The sequence below is a fragment of the Lactuca sativa genome, chromosome 9 (genome assembly GCF_002870075.4).
Source record: "Lactuca sativa cultivar Salinas chromosome 9, Lsat_Salinas_v11, whole genome shotgun sequence".
NCBI classification, from domain to species: domain Eukaryota; kingdom Viridiplantae; phylum Streptophyta; class Magnoliopsida; order Asterales; family Asteraceae; genus Lactuca; species Lactuca sativa.
Genome location: NC_056631.2, coordinates 170,813,276 through 170,837,075, shown reverse-complemented (window position 1 = coordinate 170,837,075; position 23,800 = coordinate 170,813,276). Strand labels below are relative to the sequence as shown.

Here is a 23,800-nt window from a genome sequence, read left to right as displayed (position 1 = left end):
AAAGAGGCCAATTACTCCATGAATCATTCCATAAAGAAGCCCTAACTCTAAGATTTACACCAAGGGCTGAGAAAGCAACGAATGGTTACCTCAAATGAAGTCTCTGGACTCAGGAATCACTTGATTAGCACCTTCTTTGGTCTCCTCTTACCTTGATCCTCTTCTATATGCAAAATCACCCACAAATAATCAAGGATCTTCCTCTTTTCTCTCACAAAACGCTCAAGGACTCTTTTAAGGTTCTCTCTGGGGTTGGTGTCCGCAAATGACAGACATAAGCCCTTTTAAATGGGTCTCATACCCTGAAATTTAGGGTTTCATTAAATAGCGTGGACTCGCCGAGTCCGGATGCGAACCCTTTCCCAAACCGCGATCATACTCGGCGAGTTTGAGCTCCAACTCGCCGAGTCTCCTCACAAAACAACGAAATTAAGAAGAATAAATAATACATGGGAATCCGGGTTGTTACAAGTTTAATGGGTGTCCATTCTCACCCACCATTTCCTTGACAGGTGGAGGGTCGTTAGCCGAACGGGTAGGACATGACATTAATTCTCCCTTCATTAAAAGTATAATGACAAATATAAAGTAACTAAACTTTATTAAATTCCTAATCTTAGTTACTTTAGGAAAATGTGAATTTGGTGCTAACCCATGAAATTGCACTTTGCACCTTGTTAAGTCGTTAGTGGAGCGTGTGTGGTTAACCGGCACACTAATCTGGGACTGACAATGTGTGGAAAAGGGTAGCTTGATGTTAATAATAGATCAATGGAGAGTGTGTGGTTAACTGGCACATTGATTAGGTGGTTGTAACATTAAGTGTACCAAGTTAATTTGCATGGTTATTCACTCCTTGTTTGTGATCCTCGGCATCCCAGTCACAAACTTGAAGGGGACAATCGAGATTTAAACATGCCATTGAATAGTTCAATGAATCTCAAATGATCTAGGAGTTTCAATTCATTTAAAACGTAATGTTAAATTTCGTTTTTCATGGTGGAAATTGGTAAATCGTCATTTACCTACCTTCAAATATTTTGTAGTTTGGATTACGACATCCCTATTCCAAGTTATAAAATATTGTGTTGGGTCCTAGCCTTAATATTTCATACTGGGTGTTATATTAAGGACTTAAATCAACTAAACTTGAATTTCTCCCTCATAGATGTCTAGTAATGACAATTATGGTCTTTCATATCCTTTTGGATAAAGCTTTCCTAATAAAGATTATATCCCAAATGGCAATCAAGGTGAAAGATTAATCCCTTTGTTGTGCATTAATGGGACTGGAAATCATACTTCACTTCCTCCACCTCCTCCAATTATTCTCCCTAACCCACAAGTTCTTGAAAATTTCAAGGTCACTCAATCCCTATTGGAAAGCAGTGTCTATATGTACTCACATCTTGGAGATGAAGTCTCATATTGACAAGCTGAGAGAGTTGGGTGTCGAAGTCTCAAGGAAGTTGACTGTTGAATAGGTTCTTCAATCACTCTCCGCGTCATATAGTGAGTTCTTTAAATGACTACTATGTGACAGACCACGACATGACCCTTATCGATCTTACCTATTTGCTTGTTGCTGCTGAATCAACAATGATTTGGGGCACAAGTAAAGCAAGTTTGATTTGAAGATCTACTTCCCAAACTTACGTGGACATTGACAATGGAAACATTGGAAGTCTAGAAAAGTCTTCTCTTCCCAATGGAAAGGGATCGGCCATAGTCAACCCAGTTGACCAAATGGTAAAGAGAAAGGTTAAGTCTGAGATAGTCCTATGTACCATTACCAAAGAGTCCATATGTTTTTATTGCCAAAAGAAGGGGAATTGGTTGCGAAGCTTCCTTATTTACCTGAAAGTTCACTATGATGGTAAAAGTCAAAAACATTGACTAGACTTCAGGTAAAGTCCGATATCTAACTCTATTAAGTTCCTATTTGGAGATTCTTATTACATGATGTGACTAGGTCGCATTTTGATGTTTTGTAGAATCGGAAAAAGAGAGGAAGTTTAGAAGAAAAGTATGTTGAATCTAATCGTGTAGATGGATTTTGATCGCATGATTCGAAGATCAGAATCTTGAGTTGCTGCTTAAGAGTTATGATAGATTTCTTAGGAATAGATAACAACATAGTTTTCATATGTATTTGCATTATAAGGATAAGTTCTTCCGTAATTTTACAACAATAGGAAAATTTTGATTTTATTTATTTTAAGTATCCTTACAATGGAATTTGTGAAAAAATTGTTGTTTATATGATTCCACTGATAACAATATTGGAAAATGGATTTGATTCTTTCGTTTGTGGTAGTGTCATAATTTACCAAATAAGGAAAGATTCTCATCACCCAAGTTTCAGTTGGATAGAAACTTGGAATAATGCAACTTGTATCGTATGATGAATGAGAATTTTCATCTTTGGGAAATTAAGACTAATTCCTTGTTCACATGTATATGTGATTCAATTAAAGGACTAGAAGATCGGGTACACTTGGTTGTGCACTGATTAGGTCCAACACAAAGAACGATAAAACTATTCGTCATGATTTACTAAAGTCTAGTAAATATGGTTATGCTTACAAGATTAAGTATAATTCTGAAACATTGGAAAAGTTTCAATGTATGGCGGTACAAATGAGAAGAATCAAATCATGTAGAAAGATAAAAGTTTCTCCAATCTAAATAGATGGGAGAGTACTTCAGTATCATGTTTTATGATCATCTTAATGATTATGAATAACCATATTACAATTGATCTTCAAGGACATCTTTGTGCATTTGTTTGACTAAGAAGAGGAATCGTGAATTGTTGAAATGTTAAATCATAAGATGAATCATACTTCGTTCCAAAATAAGTCTTAGAGTAACACTCCAAGATCGAGCCTTATGTGACATAATGTTAAGAAGGTTTAAAACACTTATCAAATGTAGAGTAAAATGTTTTCTACACTTGTACATTTGAAATTGGTAAGTTGTGATGTTTTGGATAAAACAAAGACCAACTAAGGCCAATTGTGTGAAGTGTTTGTCTTGATTAGAATTCGCACTAACTCTTGAATATTGGTTTGTCAAGTAATGTTCCTTGACAAAGTGAATCATATATATCAAGAGGTCTATGGGAGTCTTAAAGATCTTGACAAGTTTCAAGAACTAATCAAGAATAAACCTATTGTTAAACACTAGTACACGACTTGAGGTTTATAACCTATCGTGTCGACATATTCTTATTTCTGTGCCCATTCCAGTTAAAGTTGACTATGCATGTGAGTTCTATGAGGTCTCAGTTGTTTGCATAACTACTTGGAAGCAATGGTAGGCCCTTGTGCTGCCAGGTGGAAAGAAGTTAATATTGAACGAGTTTAGTCCATATGAGTTTGGATTTGTAATTAACCTCCTCTTGTGGTTCTGTTTTTGACAAATTCATATGGATAGCAACCACTAGTATAAAAATGACCAACGGTCAAACTTTCTGAAAAACGGCCTGTGACACTTTTTATTAAAAGTGCGGCCAAAGGTCACTAAAAAAATTTAGAGACTATTTTTAGATACATTTAAATTAGTTTGTGTGGCCATTATATAGATAATCAAAACTTTAACCACACTTAATTATACCAAATGTGACAAATATTAGTCGCACTCGACCACTGAGGCCATAAGTCACAGTCAGCCATAGGTATCGATTAAGATTGTCATACTTTTTTATGAGAGACAGTAGATTAACGTATCGTGACATGAGTTAGTTCTATGTGTGTTTGTAATCTGGTGCCTTTTTAGCCACATAACAGAAAAAGTAGCTAAAAGATGATACATATGGTCACACTAAATATTTGTGTGTCCATAGGGCGGTTCTGTACTAGTTGTACTTAGTTAACACAAGAAATTAAAACAAGTTAGTATTGGTTACTTATGGTCATGTATCATTTATTATGTGTATCAAAATATTATGAATTGATTTTAAGAAGAAACAAATATTGTGTGTGTAGGTAGCATTTAGTTACGATTACAGCTATTATATGTGTCTATATGTAAATATAGACACATATGTAATGTTTATTCTGGTTGTACTATTGTATTTGGAAGACTCTTAAATTTGACCATATTTATCTTAGATATCATTTGGCAGAATAAAAAAATGAACAAAAAGTTCAATCATGGAATTTTACCAAAGTACATTGCTTATTTTACAATTAAAGGGTTGTATAAATTAATGAAAAAAATGAATGACAGTTTTGTAAAGTTAGAAACATTTTCTGAAAAAAAAAACTAAAAAAACTAAAAATAATAAAATAAAAAACAAATAACAATATAGTTGTATTGAATAAGAGCTATAAGAAAGGACCAAATTGCCCCTTTTTGTCATCTATTCTTTTAATTGCACCAGATCAGACACCATTAAAAATGAAAAGAATACAACTTATTTTAACAGAATAGTATGATAAATAAATGAAAAGAATACAACTTTGTCTAACATTGCATAACAAAAGTACATTACTATAACATGCAGTTTATGTTATAACATGTCATCCACCATTACAGTAAAAAACTGAAAAAAAAAACTTTGAGTTATAACAATATTATACCATAATAGTTTGATGGTATAATATGGTAAAAAATATTAAGGAAAGTACATCGTCAAGTTTTGTCATTTTCTTATTCTCCACGTAACGCTAGGATCAAGGTTTTTTTGCCTTTCCCTTCTACAAACAAAAATAAAAATCATTAAATGTTAAAAGAAGGAAAACATGATCGCTACAAATGTAATTCATGACATTAAGAAACACATACCGTACGTATAACAATACCATGACAATATCTGTAATTTTTGGGAGGTGTATTGAAACCAATAGACATTTTTTAATCCAGTGGGTTTGTGACATAAAATACTTGCTGTGCTTGTGAGGTCAATATGAAGGGATCACCTTTATGGCCTAATATTTTTAGTTCAAATAGTGTGTACCCCAATTTATCCCTTTTTACCCCATTTCTATTGTCAACCTAGTCACACATGAAAACAAGAATTCATTTAAAATGATAATCTAGTACCCATATCTCTTGTAAAACACCATAATAAGTGTTTTTGGCATATGTTACAACTTCTTTACTAATGTGTGTGTCAGTTGCAACGACACTAACCCCACTACTTTGGTGAACTTTACCTTTACGAGCTTTTGTACAAAAAGTATATTCATTGATAGCATATACATCGTATTTAATAATGTTCTTATTGGGTCCATGTGAAATCCATCTCATTCTCTCTGTTATACTTTCTCTACAACCCCCTAACTCTCTCTCTACCTGAATTGTAATTAGATAAAGAATTTAAGATATAAATAAATACATAACAAAGAACACAACATATATAAAATGAATATACCTCCTTTCGTAACCAGTGACCAAATGTATTATTGTGCTTTTGTTCTAGTTGTGCCTTTCGTTAGTAGGGTGTTGATGTTGCAAAAAATCCGTTTGTCGTCTATCAAAATGTTAATGTTAATATTATAACAAAAAAACATACATGTAAAAAAACTTACTTGATATACGGGAGTACTTCAGATGTATTTTGCAATACAAAGAAATGTGCTTTGCAGAATAGTTCTACGGAAACTTCTACCGATTTAGTAGCTAATAGAGGAGTATCGTCCATAATAGAACTACTATCTACACCTATTTGAATTCCACATGTGTTATGATTGCCAGGTGGAATACCAACAGTATCAATCTTTTTGAGGAATTCACTAAAAAACCCAATCGTCTCTTCTACAACAATCTCTTCTGCAATGCATCCTTCTGGTCTACTTTTGTTTCGCACGTGCCCCTTAATAACCTTCAAGAACCTTTTGAACGGGTACATCCATCTAAAGAATATTGTACCGCAAAAGTTTACTTCCTTAGTTAGATGAACAGTTAAATGAATCATCACATCAAAAAATAATGGTGGAAAGTGTTTCTCAAGAAGGCATAAGGTTACACATAACTCCTCTTGCAACTTATCGAGCTCATCCAGTGTGATTTCTTTTCTACATATTGATTTAAAAAAGAAACAAAACCTTGTAATAGCAACTATGGTAGGTGGATGCATAATACATTGAATTGCTTTGGGCAAAAATTGTTGCATGAGCATGTGATAGTCATGTGATTTTAGTCCGATCAACTTCCTATCCTTCAGACTCACCAAACTAGAAAAATTAGAACAATACCCTTAAGGAACCCTTAAGTTGTATAAAGTCTCACAAAATTTGTCTTTTTCCTCTTTTGTCAATGTACAACCTGCTGCGGGAAGTGTTGTGTTGTTCCCTTCTATCTTAGGATGCAACTCTGGTTTTAAACCATAATGAACCAAATCCAATCGAGCTTTATAACCATCTTTCATCTTCCTGAGAACGTTCAACACAATTTCGGTTAAACTCTCGCCCACGTTCTTTTCAACATGCATAAAATATATACAATGTGGAATCAAATTGCCGCGCCAATACCTTAGTTGTCTATACCATATATTCAATTTCTTCTAGTATGTATTATTTTGCTGGTCCACATCTGAGGTACCCACTTGGCGTGATTTTCTCTTTTTTTTATTAATCTTCCCACCTCTTCCAGTTGTAGATTGTTGGATTTCTGCCTTCTTACCCTTAGACACCTTTCCCCATTTATTAATTATAAATTTGACCCTGTTATATACTTCCTCCCCATTTATAGGTTTTGGAGAGGGTGAGAAATCTTGTTGTCCATTGAATGCCTTTTTTTGTCTTTTGAACGGGTGATCATACGGTAGAAATCGTTTATGACCAACATAACTATGCTTATTTGATTCAGGAAGTCTAATGCAATGTGTTTCTTCGCCACACACAACACAACCTTGAAATCCGTTGTATAGACAACCACTTAATGTACCTAGAGCAGGATAATCATTAATAGTCCATAACACTACTGCACGTAGTTTAAACTGCTCTTGTGTATATGCATCGTATGTTTCAACTCCAATATCAAATAATAATTGCATATCATCAATAAAAGGTGCTAGGAACACATCAATATCGTTTCCTGGTGTTCCCGAAATCAATAACGAAATCATGATGAACTTTCTCTTCATAAACAACCATGGTGGAAGGTTGTAAATGATAGGTAAACTAGGCCACACACTATGACTCCTATTTCCTTTATTCACATCGACCCCGTCAGCCGAAATGCCTAGGCGCAAATTTCTTGGCTTGCTAGCAAAGTCGAGATATTTTTCATCAATGGCAGCCTATGCTGGTGAATCAGATGGGTGACTTAAAACACCAACATCCACCTTTCTGTCTGTTGCGTGCCATGTTAAATCTTTTGCAGTAGTCTTAGAATGAAAAATTCGTTTCAAGCGCGGAATAATTGGAAAGTACCACAAAACTTTTGCAGGAATATTCTTGTAAATTTTATTTTTTTTGTTCATCGACCTTCCATCTTGATTTACCACAAGTAGGACATGTTTCCATGTCTATGTATTCGTTTCTGTAAAGTATACAATTTTTGACACATGCATGTATCTTAGTATACCCTGAACCCATTGCCTTGAATGCTTTTTTGGCCTCGTATGTACTATTGTACATTTTGTTATCTTCTGGTAACATATTTTTGATCAAAACCAATAATTCTGTAAAGCACTTATCTGATACTCCATACTTACTCTTTAAGTTGAGTAGTTGTATGACTGTAGATAATTTTGTGAAATAAGGACACCCTTTATATAGGGGCTTCTTGGCATCTTTAATCAGTTCTCTAAACTTTTCAGGGTTCCCAATAAAATTTTCTTCTATAGCTTCCACCAACTCTATTGTTTCTACAACATCTATTGGAATTTCTATGTTCATGTTCGTGGAATCAAAAACGTATGACGTGTCCATCTCAAAATTATGTTCATATATATAATTTCTGGGTGGTTCCTCTGTTTCTCCATGCTTATTCCAATTCGTGTAAGTTTGATCAATTCCATTCCTGAGTAGGTTATCATCTACCATATCCACCGAATGAGATATATTGTTTACACATTTGACACATGGACATGGAATTCTTATCTTTTTTTTGGTATGTACAGATCCATATTTTTAGAAATCTTGTAATTGTGTACTGCAAACTTCAAAATTTCTACAATAGCCTTTAGATACGTTTCTGATGTTCTGTAGGCTCCCATCCAAGACTTATCCATATTCAGTTTATAACAGCATCAACAAGCAATATATGTTTCTTGTTCATTGAAGCATTTTAACAAACAGTTGGTGTGCATAAACGAAAAAGATCACATTACAATTAAATCCAATAACTGGAAACCAAATACTTGTTAATTCAAGAATATATAAGGATACATGACCTAACGAAATAGCAAAGATTAATATTATGAAGGTAATTGATTTTTATGTCCCCGTATAAATTAATGTAGTATGTGTACCTGTATGAATTTCATGTTGAAGTATCAATTCCTGGTTGAAGTATAAACATAGTTGCAATGCATTTGTAGTAAGCAGAGAATGATTCGATGGGAATGCATATTGTCTAAAAATTCATATCTACGCAATAGGTGTGGATGATCAAGGATATATCAAGAAAAAACAAAAAAACAGAAAAAAGTTGTTCCTAATGGTGTTTGAACCCATGACATTCCAAAATATACCTTTAACTACATTTACACTTACCAACTGGGGTGACTGACTGTTTGTAAGTTATTAGTTTACGAAAAAAAAACATAACAATAAAATAAAAGAGAAACATTTGACGAAAATACCCCTGCTTCCTCTAGAACTGATCTAAGACAAACACATTTACCATCAATCATACTTTCCTCATTTGATACAATATACGTAATTGTGGTTGCACATTGTCTTTAATTAGCCTTCACAATGGGAAATAAAAACAAATGACAAAAGTATCCCTGATTCTTTTCACACTCTTATTGTTTAATTGTAGTTATGCACATCATATATGTATCCAAGATTAACTTATTTTTTTCTATGAATACTATGATGATGAATACCCTTAGATGATGTTTCCTTTTTCTTTTCATTATTTATAATGAATGACCATTATACCCTTATATCTCAAACACGGTTTCAATGGGAAATTATAACATTTTCTTTGTTTTATGATAATAACAAATAATTGACAGATATACCCCTGCTTTAGCATAATCTCCATATGTTGATAACAAACATGGGACAAACTAACTAATCTAACCAATAACTTACCTCTAAAGTGGAAATAAGTTGAAAACTACATTGCTTTTTTTACAAAACAATGCAGCAAAACAAGGACAATACTGACTCAGTTCTAAGTATGAAACACAATATAAATAACAATATAAAATTATAATTATAATTACTTCCTATTTTGCCCCTAAGACAGTTATAATCAAAACAACATTATATTACTTACAAAAAAGAGTTTCATATGTACTCTGTATTAAACACAAAAGGGAGTACAACATAGGTTGCCTACACTATGTTTTTCCATGCTATCACATTCTCCTTCGCCATGTCCATTGCATCTTCCATTTTTTTTCGCTTGGAATGCTCATGTTTAGCATATGCCTGATGTATGCTATTCCATCATCAACTGTTTCCATTGGGTGTTCTGTTACAAACAAATGAATAAGCTTCTAAACTCTTTTGGATGGTGAGTTCATCAAAAAGTGGGGAAATTGATTGGAACAAATACAGGCCTATGTTCAACATACAAATGTTCAATCTCTCGGAATTGGTGTACCCTAACGATCATCTTGAAAGTTCCCAAACATTCATCATTCAATTGGAATCATTGACAACCCATAGTTTTCTTCGGTTTGCATATGATACCAGTTACTCATAGTTGTATACCCTAAGCTTTTCGAAAAACGACCAAGCATCTCCATGTTGAGCAAATCGATGTTGAAAGATGAAATAAAGTTAACTTTTGTCTTTTGATACGACTGACATGGATAGTCTGTAAAAAATCCGCCATGTACAACTCTAATGGTGAATCTCCTATTGTTTGCTTTCCCGTACTCTACTAATGGTGTGTTTTTCGGTGGTTCACTGCTTACACTCCAGAGTTGGAACCTCGGATTTGCCCATGGATCAACATTTATCTTTGTTTCCATTGATCGTCGGAGTTGTTTTCACAGAGGAGGAGCAAATAATCGAAGCTATCATATGTTGGTAATGAAGATGTAAGAATGACGATTTTGATATAAGGGGAGGCTTTAAATGGATGATCATTCGGAGCTGAAGGGACATCGACACAGGCCATCACTTCCGATTAATAGCAGGCTACAAGGGAGGTGCAATTTGAACGACGGTTGTGATAATGATTATTGATATTGTGTTATACATTAATATATTATTTACATTAATATATATAATAATAATTAAGTGTAACATCCATACTTTCTTTGTTTTTATTATTACCATACAAAATATAAATTTATATATAAATTAATTATAAATATATATAAAATCATTTTTTTAATTAATATGGATATGGGTTGCAGGTGGTCAGGTGTTGGTACGGGTTGACCATCATTAGGTCATGTACGGGTGTTAGTAATGTTTTGGGACCAAAATGGGTTTATAATATGGGTATGGATTGCAGGTGGTCGGGTGTTGGTAATTGTTGACCATCCTTAAGTCATGTAGAGATGTTGGTAATGGGTTGGGACCAAAATGGGTTTATAATATGGGTATGGGTTGCAGGTGGTCGGGTGTTGGTAATGGTTGACCATCCTTAGGTCATGTAGGGGTGTTGGTAATGGTTTGGGACCAAGATGGGTTTATAATATGGGTATGGGTTGCAGGTGGTCGGGTGTTGGTACGAGTTGACCATCATTAGGTCATCTACAGGTGTTGGTAATGTTTTGGGACCAAAATGGGTTTATAATATGGGTATGGGTTGCAGGTGGTCGATTGTGGGTAATGGTTGACCATCCTTAGGTCATGTAGGGGTGTTGGTAATGGTTTGGGACCAAAATAGGTTTATAATAAGGATATGGGCTGCAGGTGGTCGGGTGTTGGTAATAGTTGACCATCTTTAGGTCATGTAGGGGTGTTGGTAATGGTTTGGGACCAAAATGGGTTTATAATATGGGTATGGGATGCAGGTGGTCGGGTGTTGGTAATGGTTGACCATCCTTAGGTCATGTAAGGGTGTTGGTAATCGTTTGGGACCAAAATGGGTTTATAATATGGGTATTGGTTGCAAGTGGTCAGGTGTTGGTACAGGTTGACCATCATTAGGTCTTGTACGGGTGTTGGTAATGTTTTGGGACCAAAATGGGTTTATAATATGGGTATGGGTTGCAGGTGGTCGGGTGTTGGTATGGGTTGAGCATCATTAGGTCATGTACGGGTGTTGGTAATGTTTTGGGACCAAAATGGGTTTATAATATGGGTATGGGTTGCAGGTGGTGGGGTGTTGGTAATGGATGACCATCCTTAGGTCATGTAGGGGTGTTGGTAATGGTTTGGGACCAAAATGGGTTTATAATATGGGTATGGGTTGCTGGTGGTCGGGTGTTGGTACGGGTTGACCATCATTAGGTCATGTAGGGGTGTGGTAATGGTTTGGGACCAAAATGGGTTTATAATATGGGTATGGGTTGCAGGTGGTCGGGTGTTGGTACGCGTTGACCATCATTAGGTCATGTAGGGGTGTTGGTAATGGTTTGGGACCAAAATGGGTTTATAATCTGGGTATGGGTTGCAGGTGGTCGGGTGTTGGTACGGGTTGACCATCCTTAGGTCATGTAGGGGTGTTGGTAATGCTTTGGGACCAAAATGGGTTTATAATATAGGAATGGGTTGCAGGTGGTCGGGTGTTGGTACGGGTTGACCATCATTAGGTCATGTACGAGTGTTGGTAATGTTTTGGGACCAAAATGGGTTTATATTATGGGTATGGGTTTAGGAGCGAAATGGGTCTATAGTAGGTGTATGGATTTTTTTTCTTGCTTAATAAAAAATAAAATAGAAAATCTTAACAAAGTGTTCACACGGAAAAATTAGTAAGCTAACTAGACCTTATTCTTATTTTTGTTTTATTATACTATTATCCCATTGTATATACATAATTAAATGTTAAATATTTTTTATTTCTAATAGAGATATAGTTGTATCCTAACGTAAAATTGTCAATTTACAAGGACCAAAATAGTTCTATTAATATCTAATAACTCGTAATAATGTTTCAAAAGCCAGAACATGCTTCCAAACCACGATTTATGCTTCTCGTCGTGTGAGTTCACTATCAGATCAAAATTTAGAAAAAAATTGAATTCACCAATCAAAATTAAGCAAATTTAATAGGAGGCAAACATTTTTTCCATTTTGTTTTGGGCTCCAAATCAATGCGGGAAGTATTCATCTATCTCACCGCCAAAACTATGAAGATCAATCCATCAGATTAAGGAAAATCCGGTAAATTTGGTAACCACCCTCAAATTAGGATGTACTAACAATGTATTATTTAAAAGACTTTGATTTTTTCAACCATTGTATGGTTTTTCTCTACGTTATATCGATCCCAGTTGGATTATATTTCAGTTCATCATTCGACAACATTCATCATGCATTTCTACTGTAAGTATATTCTCTATATATGGTGTCAATGTTATTGATTGTATTGATTAGGGGATTATACGTAAAACATAATTTTTTTGATTCTTCATATTACTATGCTTGTTGCACACCAAATGTTCGATGAAATGTGTTTGTGAAATTTATATGTAATATAAGTTAGTCATACTTTTTTATTAAACATATAAATAATCAAACTTAATTCATATGTTTCATGTCAACAGAAGAATCATGGAGGTGAACAAGGAACAACATGGGGATATGCTTGACTATGATATGGAATATGAGCAAGATGATGGAAGCCAATTTTATGAATCGGACACAGAAGATGGTGAAAATAATGACATTGACTACAATATCCATTCAGATTCGGAAGAAGAAATGCAAAGCAAAGTTCCAGCAAGGTCACCTAGGAAGAGGGGCCTGACTCGATTGCCAAAACTGAAGACCGAGTATGTCAATTCTGGTGGTAAAAAAAACGTGTCAAGTTTGATGAATTCGGTAAGTTTAGAGGAAGAATAATGCAGTGTTTGTTAGTTATTTGGGAGATCTTGTCCACGAGAAGGTGGGATTAAGTGCTCTTTTCTGGAAGAAAGTAAAACCGGAAGTGAAGGACAAACTTTGGGAAAAGATTACAATAAATATTTTTTTCACTTTTTTTAACTGCATCTCATATTTTATTTACAAATCATGTATTAAATACTAACAAATTCGTTATTGTTACATTTTAGCGCTATTTTGAAGTTTATGGAACTGGAAAACAATTTGTGAGGAGTAGGGTTGGTATCCTTCTACGAAACTTCAGAAGGAAATTGTATGCAGCTTACATCAAGCCACATCTAGGGAATTCCAAAAAGCTTGGAGATGTCCCTATTCGATATCGTGCAATAATTACTGAAAAATATGATTGGAACAAATTTGTGACATATACACAATCTGAAGAGTTTAACGTTACAACTTTTTCCCAAAACTTCTTCATTTATTTATCATAAAATGACCAAAAAGTGCTTGACAAATCTTTTTTTTTTGATAGGTTGTGTCAAAAAAGACAGTCAAAGCGCGAAAGATGTCAAAGTACGCTCATCGGATGGGACGAGGGGGGTATACTACTCTTAGGCGGAAGTCGGTAAGCTTTGTTTTTAGCTATATGATCCATTATATTACCTTCATAGTATTCTACTTAACAGAATTTTACTTTATATTGTTTACAATTTAATTTTTTTTATCAAGGTTATAGAGAAAGTGATTTCAAAGGAACAAATGCCCCCAAGGTCAATTATGTGGTGTAAAGGATGTGAAAGTAAAGGAGTATTTAAGGATGAAGATGTTAAACTCATGGCGGATAAACTAGTAACTTCAATAAACACTACTAGAAAAACAGTCTTTTACGACGCGCAGTGCGGGTCGTAAAACACTCAGACGACGCGCAAATGCTTGTCAATGAAGGCCCTGTCATAACGAGATACGACACGCTTTTGCGCGTCATCTATTTACGACGTGCATTTACGACACGCATTTACGACGCACAATTACGACACGCAATGTGTATCAAGGAAGGCCCTGTCATAAAGGAAGACGACACGCATTTGTGTGTCGTAATCTTACGACGCGCGTTTAGGACACACATTGCATATCAGTAAAGCCCCTGTCATAAATAAAGATGACATGCATTTGCGTGTCATAAACTTCAACAACGATTTACGATATGCATTTACGACATGCCTTTACGATACTTATTTACGCATAATACAAAAATATATAAACAAATATATACCAAAACAATAAATTTCATCCACAACATCATGTCAAAAAATTGTAATACATTGATATTAAAGGGATCTAATTGTACATTATTATTAAGAGATTTTCCCTAACTATACAACATAATACTACATTGTTGTTAAGGGGCATATTTATGTTTCAGATATCATATCAAAAAAAATCCTCCATATCATATATTTCCTTAATTTGGTTGCCTTCAATCAACAACTGCCATTAAAACAAACACATTAAACCAAGAGATGGATTATTAAAGATTAAAAAAAATCAACCTACAAACTTTAGAAAACACATTGGAATCCATACAAAAAACAAAATTATAATAGTTTTTTACCGAATAAGTTGTCATATCCATCTTTATGCCCAGCAAATCACGCAACACATCATGAGTCATGCTCCCCGACATAGCTAATTTTGAATTCAATGAAAAAAATTCATGTAAGACATGATATTCCTTCAAAAACAGATAAAATTGATATAAAATGATTTGAAATTTATGCTTCTTTTTGGCGACTTGCAGCCAATGCTTCAAGCTCTTCAATTCGCTTTCTTACAGTAGCAAGCTCTTCATCTCTCTCAGACTTCAGTTGTTGTGCTAATCCTATTCCTATGCATTTAAAAGGGGAACCAAATCCTCTTTTTCTTGATCCATTCTTTTCTAGTTTCTTTGATGGTGAATTTGAGATGTGGGAAATAGAAAATTCTGATTTGACTTGGCCAACGACAACCATTGCCTCCAATGCTTTAAGTTGTATTTCTAAGTTAAGATTGTAAACAAAATATCAAGAACTTAATCAGAGAATTATATATATATATATATATATATATATATATATATATATATATATATATAACTATTGTTTATCATCTGTACTCTCTAGCTTGATCTTCAGCATGTAGATTAAGCTCGGAAATGTGAGCTTTATGTTGGACAATCTAAGAAAAAATTTAAAAACAATAAAAATACACGTTAAATTAGTAAATTTACATATAGGTTTAATAGATACAAGAAAAAAGAGAAGAACTTGCACCTTTTTACCCTTGTTGGCAATCTCTTTTTCAAGATGTTCAACCCGCTGAAGGGACTCTTAAAGACTTTTCTCTTTTTCATTCAAAGCTCTGTACAAAATAGAGTCATGTGTCAACAAAAATGCAATATATTATTTTGATGAGTTATGGTTATCAAACCTTTTAATGTCTGAATCACTAGTTTTGACTTGATTGATTTGTTGTTTAAAAGCATGAAACTCCGGTTCTAGCTCTTCCCTTTGCAATCTAAGCACTGGACAAGGAGATGACTCACATCTTATCTTGCTTTCTCTATTCATTGCCTCTACCTGTCATTTCTCTTCTTTAGAATTTTCCATATAAATTTGATATACATCCTCCAAACTTAGACATATAATTCGAGGGAATTTTTTTTGTTAAAAAAATAGTATAAGAAAAAATACCTTGTGTTCTTTCGTGGGACCAATGTGTCGGATAGAGCTGCATTTTCCAGATCACTGAAAATTTAATGATGTAAAGAGATTACATGAATCTATATAATAATAAAATGTATTATTATTAAATGGGTTTAAATAAAATGGATAAAAACTTACACTCGAATACACTATTATCAAGTGCAAGGGTTTACAAGGGTCGTATCCAACTTTGGAGCACACTATTCAAATCATCCAAATTAGTTCTCAAGCTATGCAAAGCATCAACCGTAAAAAATATGTTTTTATTTCGCATGCAATCATGAAAAAAACACAGCTTCTTGATTAAATCATGAAATATAAAAAAATACCGTTAACTAAAATCAAACATTGGCTATTTGACTTTAGTATTTAATGTAAAAAAGTAGCAATGTAGCTATTATTATTATTATTATTATATCATATTCTTACATTTGGTGGTATATTGATTAATATTTAATAAATATTCACATCGGGCATAATAGCCAAATGAAATAAGTTCAAATACAAAACAAAGATAAGAAAATGATAAAACACAAATTGAATGAGAAAATAAACGAGGTAACTTTTTAAATTATTATGGCGTCATTATTATTATTACTTGATTCAATCCTAGTAAAATTAAAGTTATAAAAAATGGTTATATTAAATAATAAATAGACAATACATGTATGTTCCATCGGGTTGCTTCAGGGTTGCATTCAGGAAATAAGAAGCAGCAAGACATCTGCGAAGTGGAACCATGTCATATCCACATGAACTAATCTTAAGCTCCATCCGTGAATGCCCGTAGCAAGTAAAATAATTCCAACGACCTAATCACAATCATCCTGCACTCATCAATCACTAAAAACCTTCACCAATTCAATATCTTCACCTAAATCTTATCTAACAAGTCAGAAAACAATATCGGTATGTACTTTCACTTGTTCATGAAACTACACGCCCACTGCAACATTAGAAAAAAATTAAATTCCAATCACATTTCTCCTCTTATTTTATTATATTCCCTGCCATCTAAAAAAAAGCAATGTTTGAATTGACACTTAGTTTAATGAAGCAAACATGGCTTTATATTTGGTTCCTATAGATGTAGATGTGAAATTAATGTGCTTACCTCCTTTGAAGAGATTGATCTTTTGAAGTTTTAACAACAATTAGAGACTCAATGCCACTGTCAGGAGAGTAACTCCTCACTTTCAGCAATCCAGGATCAATCACATAATTAATTCCAGGTATTGTCACTGATGTTTCAGCAATGTTAGTTTCCAGTATTACCTACAGTAACAAACACACCAATTCAACTTTAGGAAAGTAATTAGGGGTGTAAAGGAAAGTCAAAACAAAACCAGTTTTATAGAGTTCTTAATAAGGCGTGTAGCTACTAGTGTACCTTTCTGAATCCAATAGGAGCAACTGTAAAGACTTTCATTTGCTTCTCTGATGGAAGAGAAGAGAACAATGGCAAGATTAAGATTTTTTTCATTGGCTTCAGGTAATTTCTTAAGATTCTCACACACAAGACCCTCAATAGATTCATTGTCTTCATGCCCAAATAGAAATACAAGTATATCACCGGGCCCCTCCTCCAAATGTATCTAATAATAACACAATGACGTTGTCAAGGCCTAACAAAAATAATAACCATCAACAAGAAAATAGAAAAGTAGAAGACCCTAAGTCCCCTGTTAGCCTGTTGCTTGTTTCAAGAAAAATAAAAACCTGAAATATGGTAACCAAAGTTTTTGCATCAAGTAAAAAAGAAGCACTTATATGCAACGTACATATCGGATTCTGTCCCTGTTGTTAAGTCCATTACAAGTAAAAATAGCCCCTTTTTGTTTACAAATGTTGAATTTATGTGATTTAGAATTATAAAACATTACTTCTTTTTTCTTAGGGTCTTTACAGAGAGTTTTGTGAAAAAAAAGTAAAAAATGCTAATATGATAATCATAAATAGAAGTGGGACTAAAATGTTACAAAAACCTTCAATAAGGACCAAATTGAAAGAGGACATTTTGGGACCAAACTAAAAAAACTAGCTGCACTTAGGGCCAGAACTGTAGTTTACTCTATATTCTTTATAAACCATCATCCGAAAAAACTATTAAAATTCCACTAGTACAAAATAATTAAGCAAAATGTATAATTAAGTTGGATGCCATGTTGGCATGGAAAACTGTTTAACCAGCTATAACAAGTAAGATTGACAACACTGAAACGAAATTTAATGTTTAGGCACTATTGAATCCAATTAGAAATTTGGTGAATTAATGACTAAATTTAAGATAATGGCTAATAAGAAGCTTGTAGAACCAATAGATGCATGATAATGCAAAAAGCTGAGGAGTTGAATCCAATTATCCTATTTTTTAACATGTTTGATCTTACCATATTCATCAAGTTGAGCATCATAATCATAACTAGTGATTATATTAGGGTCTCCAGAAGTCCATCAAAATTTTGTCCCCCCAAACAACCGAGCCACAAGTAAGAGAAGATATTAGTGAAACTTATAAGGGATAAGTATCAAGTATTATGGATTGTAATTATTATATTTTATAGGATGAAAGCTAAGGATGATTGTACAAATCAGTACCTACCTGGTGTGATCATGACCCATTTTAGTCCAACAAATTAGGAAAAAGAATCCATACAGGCTTTCCATGTATGGATTCGCGTGCAAGGTGTGATTAGGTACCATATCACTTGGTCTTGTGTACATCATGTAATGTTATAAGGTATGAATTAGGTAAGATTCTTCTTTTAAGAATTTCTTCGAACACTTGGAGTGCATAACTCGTCTCCTTCCTTTTCTACGAGTTCCCAGAATCTAGGGTTTAATATTCTATTCTCAAAACATATGTTCGATATTATCAATACAAGCAGAAAGTAAAGAGACCACAAGAACATAGAAAAATACGTGCTTATTTTTTTTGAAAGAGCAAAGGACCAAGAATTTTGAGGAATTGTAAGTCTCGGGACGGAATCGATCAAGAACATCTATGAATTTCGACACATAAATGTACCTATACAAAATTCTGAAAGGTAAGGATGATGATGATGCGCTGGCTGTGAGCATACGCGAGCAATAGAAACGGGGAAATGAAGGATGAGAAATTAGGTCTAGCCAGTGTTTGCAAACACATTTGAACCTAAAAATTGATTTCAGGGGCAATCTTGCAAGGATTTCGAGAAGGAGAGACTCAATGAAGTTTTGAATATCATATGAGAACGTATGAGCAAGGAAGGATAACAAGCCCTAGAACTGATGATTTGGAAAGAGGATTTACTTGTGTTGAATCGATTGGTGTGATTACCTGAGATTGAGAGTGTTTTCTCTTTCTCGAATAGGTGATGATCTGATGACGGTGGCTTGGAAATGAGTTCTGATCACCATCATCGTCGATGTGATTGTCGATTTGATTGATTGAATTGTTGGGTTCCATTTAGCGGTGGTTAGAGGTTGGAAATGGAAATGGAAAGAGCGCCACCAAGGAGATTGGGGAGAGGAAGAAGAGAGAATCAGAGATGTTCGATGTGTGGATTGAGTATTTAGGGTCCAATTTCAACTCAATTAGTAAAGAGTCCAAAACAATTACACCTCCCTGTACCTCACTCAATAATTGAAACCATAGAGATTCTTGAGTTTTGTATGAACTTTTCTCACGAATGATGTTCACGTCGCTAGCTCCAAAGTGCCATATCATGCCGAGATCCATAATCGTATACGTTTGTTGTTTACAAATCTGTTGTTGAACCCTGAAGGATCGACCTAGGTATTCCCACCGCTGAAGATGAAGATGAAGGACCTAGGGCTTTTTCTTGCTAAGTAGAAGAGGCGGGAGGATTAATTTTTGGGATCCAATAGGCGGGGGGTAATATTCGTCAATTTCATTTCCCGCCTAAAACGTGTGTTTTACTTAAAAATGATAAAGCGACACATTTACATGACGCAAATTTTATGAAAGGCGCCCTCCGCATTTCTTTTTTTTTCTTTTCTGACACTAATTTTAGGGTGCGCACAAATGCGTGTCCTTTATCCTTCAAATTTTGCAAAACTGACATTATTTTTTAGGGCACGCACAAATGCGCGTCCTCTATCAGCGAGTGCCATTGTTTGCGTGTCGTTAAAGGGCTGTTTTCTTGTAGTGAAACTTTTTTTTATTACTATTACTGTAAAGATTTGAATTAGTTTTATTAGGACAATACTTATTAATATTTTGTAAGCTAGATGGAACAAGAAAAGCAGATAAAAAAAGGACAAGTTAATGTTGAACCAGGCACGAATGCCATGACCTTAGTTTTTGGCAAGGAAAAAGGAGGATTTTTAAAGGGTGTCGGCACAGGAGCTACTTACAACAGATATTTCAATGTTCCACGCATCAAAGGATCATCTAAGGAAGAAATTAAAGATCTTAAAGTTGCACTGCGTAATGGAAAACTTGAGCTTGAGAAAAAAGATGTTGAACTCAAGGCTTTGTCTACAAAGGTTAATGAACAAGATCAAACACTAAAGCTAGTTTTGGCTCATCTTAATGCAAAAGGAGCTGACTTTCAAAATTTGTCTCATACTGTTGTAAGTAATCTTATTAACAACATGTATTTTCAATGTTACTTGTAAATTGCATTTTTTAGACATTTTCCATGTTTCTTTATATTTGCTAGGGTATTTCAAGTGACAAGATTGTTGAAAGTAGTGAAACAACTCCTGTTAGTCTCAAAACCAAGCAACCATCAGAATCTGTAACACCATTATGTTATCATTTTATAAGATAATCATTGATATACTTTTTTTGGTACTAATTTCTGTTTTTTCACTTGGGACTTTAACTTATTTAGGTTATTGCAAAACCCACCAAGAAACAAGTTCAAACCAACTCTGCAACTGCAACCCCCGATACACAATTGATTTCCATGAAATCTGCAACAGTAGTATATACTTACTTTACAGTTTTCAACACTTTTATTTTATCTTTTATATTAAAATATAATTTTACATATATGCCTTAAACCATTATATTAGGCAAATACAAAACCCACCAGAAAAGCTGTTGACTCTAAGATTGCCACTATCAATACTGACATACCAACAGTTTCACCAAATAAACCCCTTCACCAGGTAAGTGTTTTTTACATGTTGAATATACAATTCTGTCTTTTTTTTTCTGATTCTAATATTACTTATCATTGTAGCCAATCAAGTGTACTCTATCACATCCGTAAAAAAGGAACATCGTTGCTCGTGGTACCATTCACTTATCATCAGAAAGACAATTCATTCATGGAGTTCCTCTACAAGATGGTTGCTATAAAGTTTCCATTGATGAATTGGTAATAAAACAAGCGTTTCTACCCCATAAAACAGGAGAATTCACATTAGTTGAGGATGCATATAAAAGTTTTATTCCATGGCCAAAATACCTTGTGCAACCCGAGTCAAAGGTTTGTTTAATTATGTTCACTACTTTGTGCATTACACTTTATTTTCTTCATAAAGTAGTATACTAAGGTTTTGATGAACTCAATTTTTTTTGTTTCAATGTTGTTGTTATAGGTACCAGAAATTATATCAGATCAAGAACATCAACATCAAAACTCAAAGAAAAGGAAACCAGCTTACATCTCATTTGATGTCCTTCTCAATAAGACAAGGAGCAATACAAATAAGAAGAGTTCCTAGTTATGTTTAGGTTTTGGTTTATGATGTGTTTGATTTTTTTACCATTATTTAAATTCTTGAAATTAGAACATTTTTTTGGTATTTTAATTAGGAATTTAATGTATGGATTTGGATTTCAATTATTACTAATATCAAATTATGAATTTTGCTTTTGTTTCATATTGTTGGGTTTGGTTACTTTAAGTTAAATTATTTTGATGTGTCTAAAATTGTAGAAAAAGTAATAATAAATATTAAATTAAAGTGGCTTTAATATAAATATGGCCATGTTTTATTGGTTTTCAATGTCTCTAAAATTATATAATGGTTACTTACATCATTTTTTAACGTGTGGCTAAATGGTTAACAATAGATACCATAATTGATTGTTGTTGTGACTAAATACTAGCAAATCGTCACTTATAAAATTAATTATATGTGTCCATTTACCTAACATGGTCATGTTCACCGTAATCAGTGTATCTAAAATATACTCAATAGTCTTATTACGATACCGAATAGTCCTTAAATTTAACAAAATGTGTGTCTTTATAATACTTATGATTGTATTTCACTTAATTGTGTGTCTCTGTACGATAGGCTATAGTCACAAAATTGATTGTTTTTTGTGACTAATTATTAGCAATTCGCCACTTATGGAATTAATTATATGTGGCCATTTAGCAAACATGGTCATGCTCACCGTAATTACATGTTTACAAAAGATACACAATAGTCTTAACAAAATTTAAACTATGTGACAATATAAAAGAAAACAACTACATTAAAACATCATGAATGTCGCAAGTTGGTGATATACAGTCATCACAGTTACTAAATAAATGTGTCTATTGACGGTTTAACGCTACAATATTGGATATTTAAGGAAAAAAAATTGTACACATTTTCCACACTTTTATAATACAACCACATGTTTTCATCTCATACGGACACTATATTTTAAAGTGACCATAAGACCCATACGATGATGTCACCTTCCATCACACTTTTAGTGAAAAAAATAAAATATCACTATATGCATATGGTCATACTTTTTTGGTGTGACTGTAAGTCATTTTTCTTGTAGTGAACACATACACCATAAAATCTAAGTGTCATAAGGTTTCTCTTCGATTCATGAATATGATGGTGAGAAAACGCTTTCACTAAGTAGATTTTAAGAAGATAGCAGTTGTGATATTTGCATTCTCAATTTCGATTATGATTACGACAACCCTCTTCATAATTCGAATTGTGAGAAGAGGCAAAAGGTCTAAACATTATGATTATGACATCCCTCTTCATAATTGTTTAGACACACATATGAGCTGTCTAAGGGAAGATATATAAGTTTGAGACACTTAGATAAAGTCTTATCGAAGCATCTCATATCATAAACCTGAACTTTGGTAATGAAAGTCAATAAAGTATTGATTTCTAGAAGTCCATCTGAATTCTGGATACATGTCAAAGCTAGTGGGAGCATAAGTGTTATGTTGATAAGAATATAATTATCATGTTTGTGGGAGCATGATTATTATGTTAAGTGTTGCAAGTTAGCAATGTTAATTATAGAAAACAAAAGTTTCAATTTGCAAAGTTGCAGGGTTTGAAAAGTTGTTTTGCTATAATTAAGGGAGAGGGAATTATACTTCATTCCAATTCTAAAAGCTTAAATTGAGATTTTAATCGAGTTTAGTCAAGTATATATATGAATGTTATGTTGTATGGTTCAACATAAGGAAATCCGATTATGGAAATATTAATTGCGTTCCCAATATTTGATTATGATTACGGCATCCCTCTTCATAGTCCAAATTTTGAGAGCATGGTTAATAGAAAAAATTATAGGAAAAGATTGGTCTAGGATCACGTCTTTATGTGAGACATTATGAATCATATCCCATATCCTTTGGGTATAGGATCGATTGCATATGCTATAGTATTTCTATGTGTTTTGAATTTTCCAAATGCCTAGGGCATTAAGAGGGAAAAAGGACCATAACTGTATATGACTAAAATGATTAAGCAATTTTCGAGGACAATCTGAGGCTTACCAAGGATTGGTTACTCATGGACAATTGGAAGTATAGTGTTAATTTTGGAATGGCCATATTGACATATTCTAAAAAGAGACAACTCTTGTTCAGAAGTGATAGTCAAAACGGAAATATGGAAATGTTTCCATAAGTGGAAGTTATTCTTTAAATCTGTGTAAGATTAGAAAACTTAATGCAAGAAGGGTGTTCAAAGGAATGTACTTTGAATGTGAGACTTCTTTTCCAAGGAATTGCTCTCCATTGGAATACTTTGTAATGT

The 23,800-nt window shown here is 33.7% G+C and overlaps 1 protein-coding gene across 1 annotated transcript; it reads right to left on the bottom strand.

Moving 5' to 3' along the window:
- Positions 1–14,851: 14,851 nt before the first annotated feature.
- On the bottom strand, positions 14,852–19,268 carry LOC111895459 (pre-mRNA-splicing factor ATP-dependent RNA helicase DEAH10). Its single transcript, XM_023891533.1, has 7 exons — positions 19,140–19,268; positions 17,540–17,617; positions 17,167–17,415; positions 16,935–17,095; positions 15,809–15,862; positions 15,232–15,293; positions 14,852–15,114 (listed from the first exon to the last, which is right to left on the bottom strand). The coding sequence occupies exons 1-7, from the start codon at positions 19,266–19,268 to the stop codon at positions 14,852–14,854; spliced, it is 996 nt and encodes a 331-aa protein (XP_023747301.1).
- Positions 19,269–23,800: the final 4,532 nt, after the last annotated feature.

Excerpts from the sequence above, each read along its gene's own strand:
- LOC111895459 (XM_023891533.1), bottom strand. The coding sequence starts at position 19,268 with ATGGAACCCAACAATTCAATCAATCAAATCGACAATCACATCGACGAT. Across the intron at positions 17,618-19,139 it reads GAAAACACTCTCAATCTCAG|GGACAGAATCCGATATGTAC; the intron begins GTAATCACACCA and ends ACTTAACAACAG. Across the intron at positions 15,294-15,808 it reads GTCCCACGAAAGAACACAAG|ATTGTCCAACATAAAGCTCA; the intron begins GTATTTTTTCTT and ends ATTTTTTCTTAG.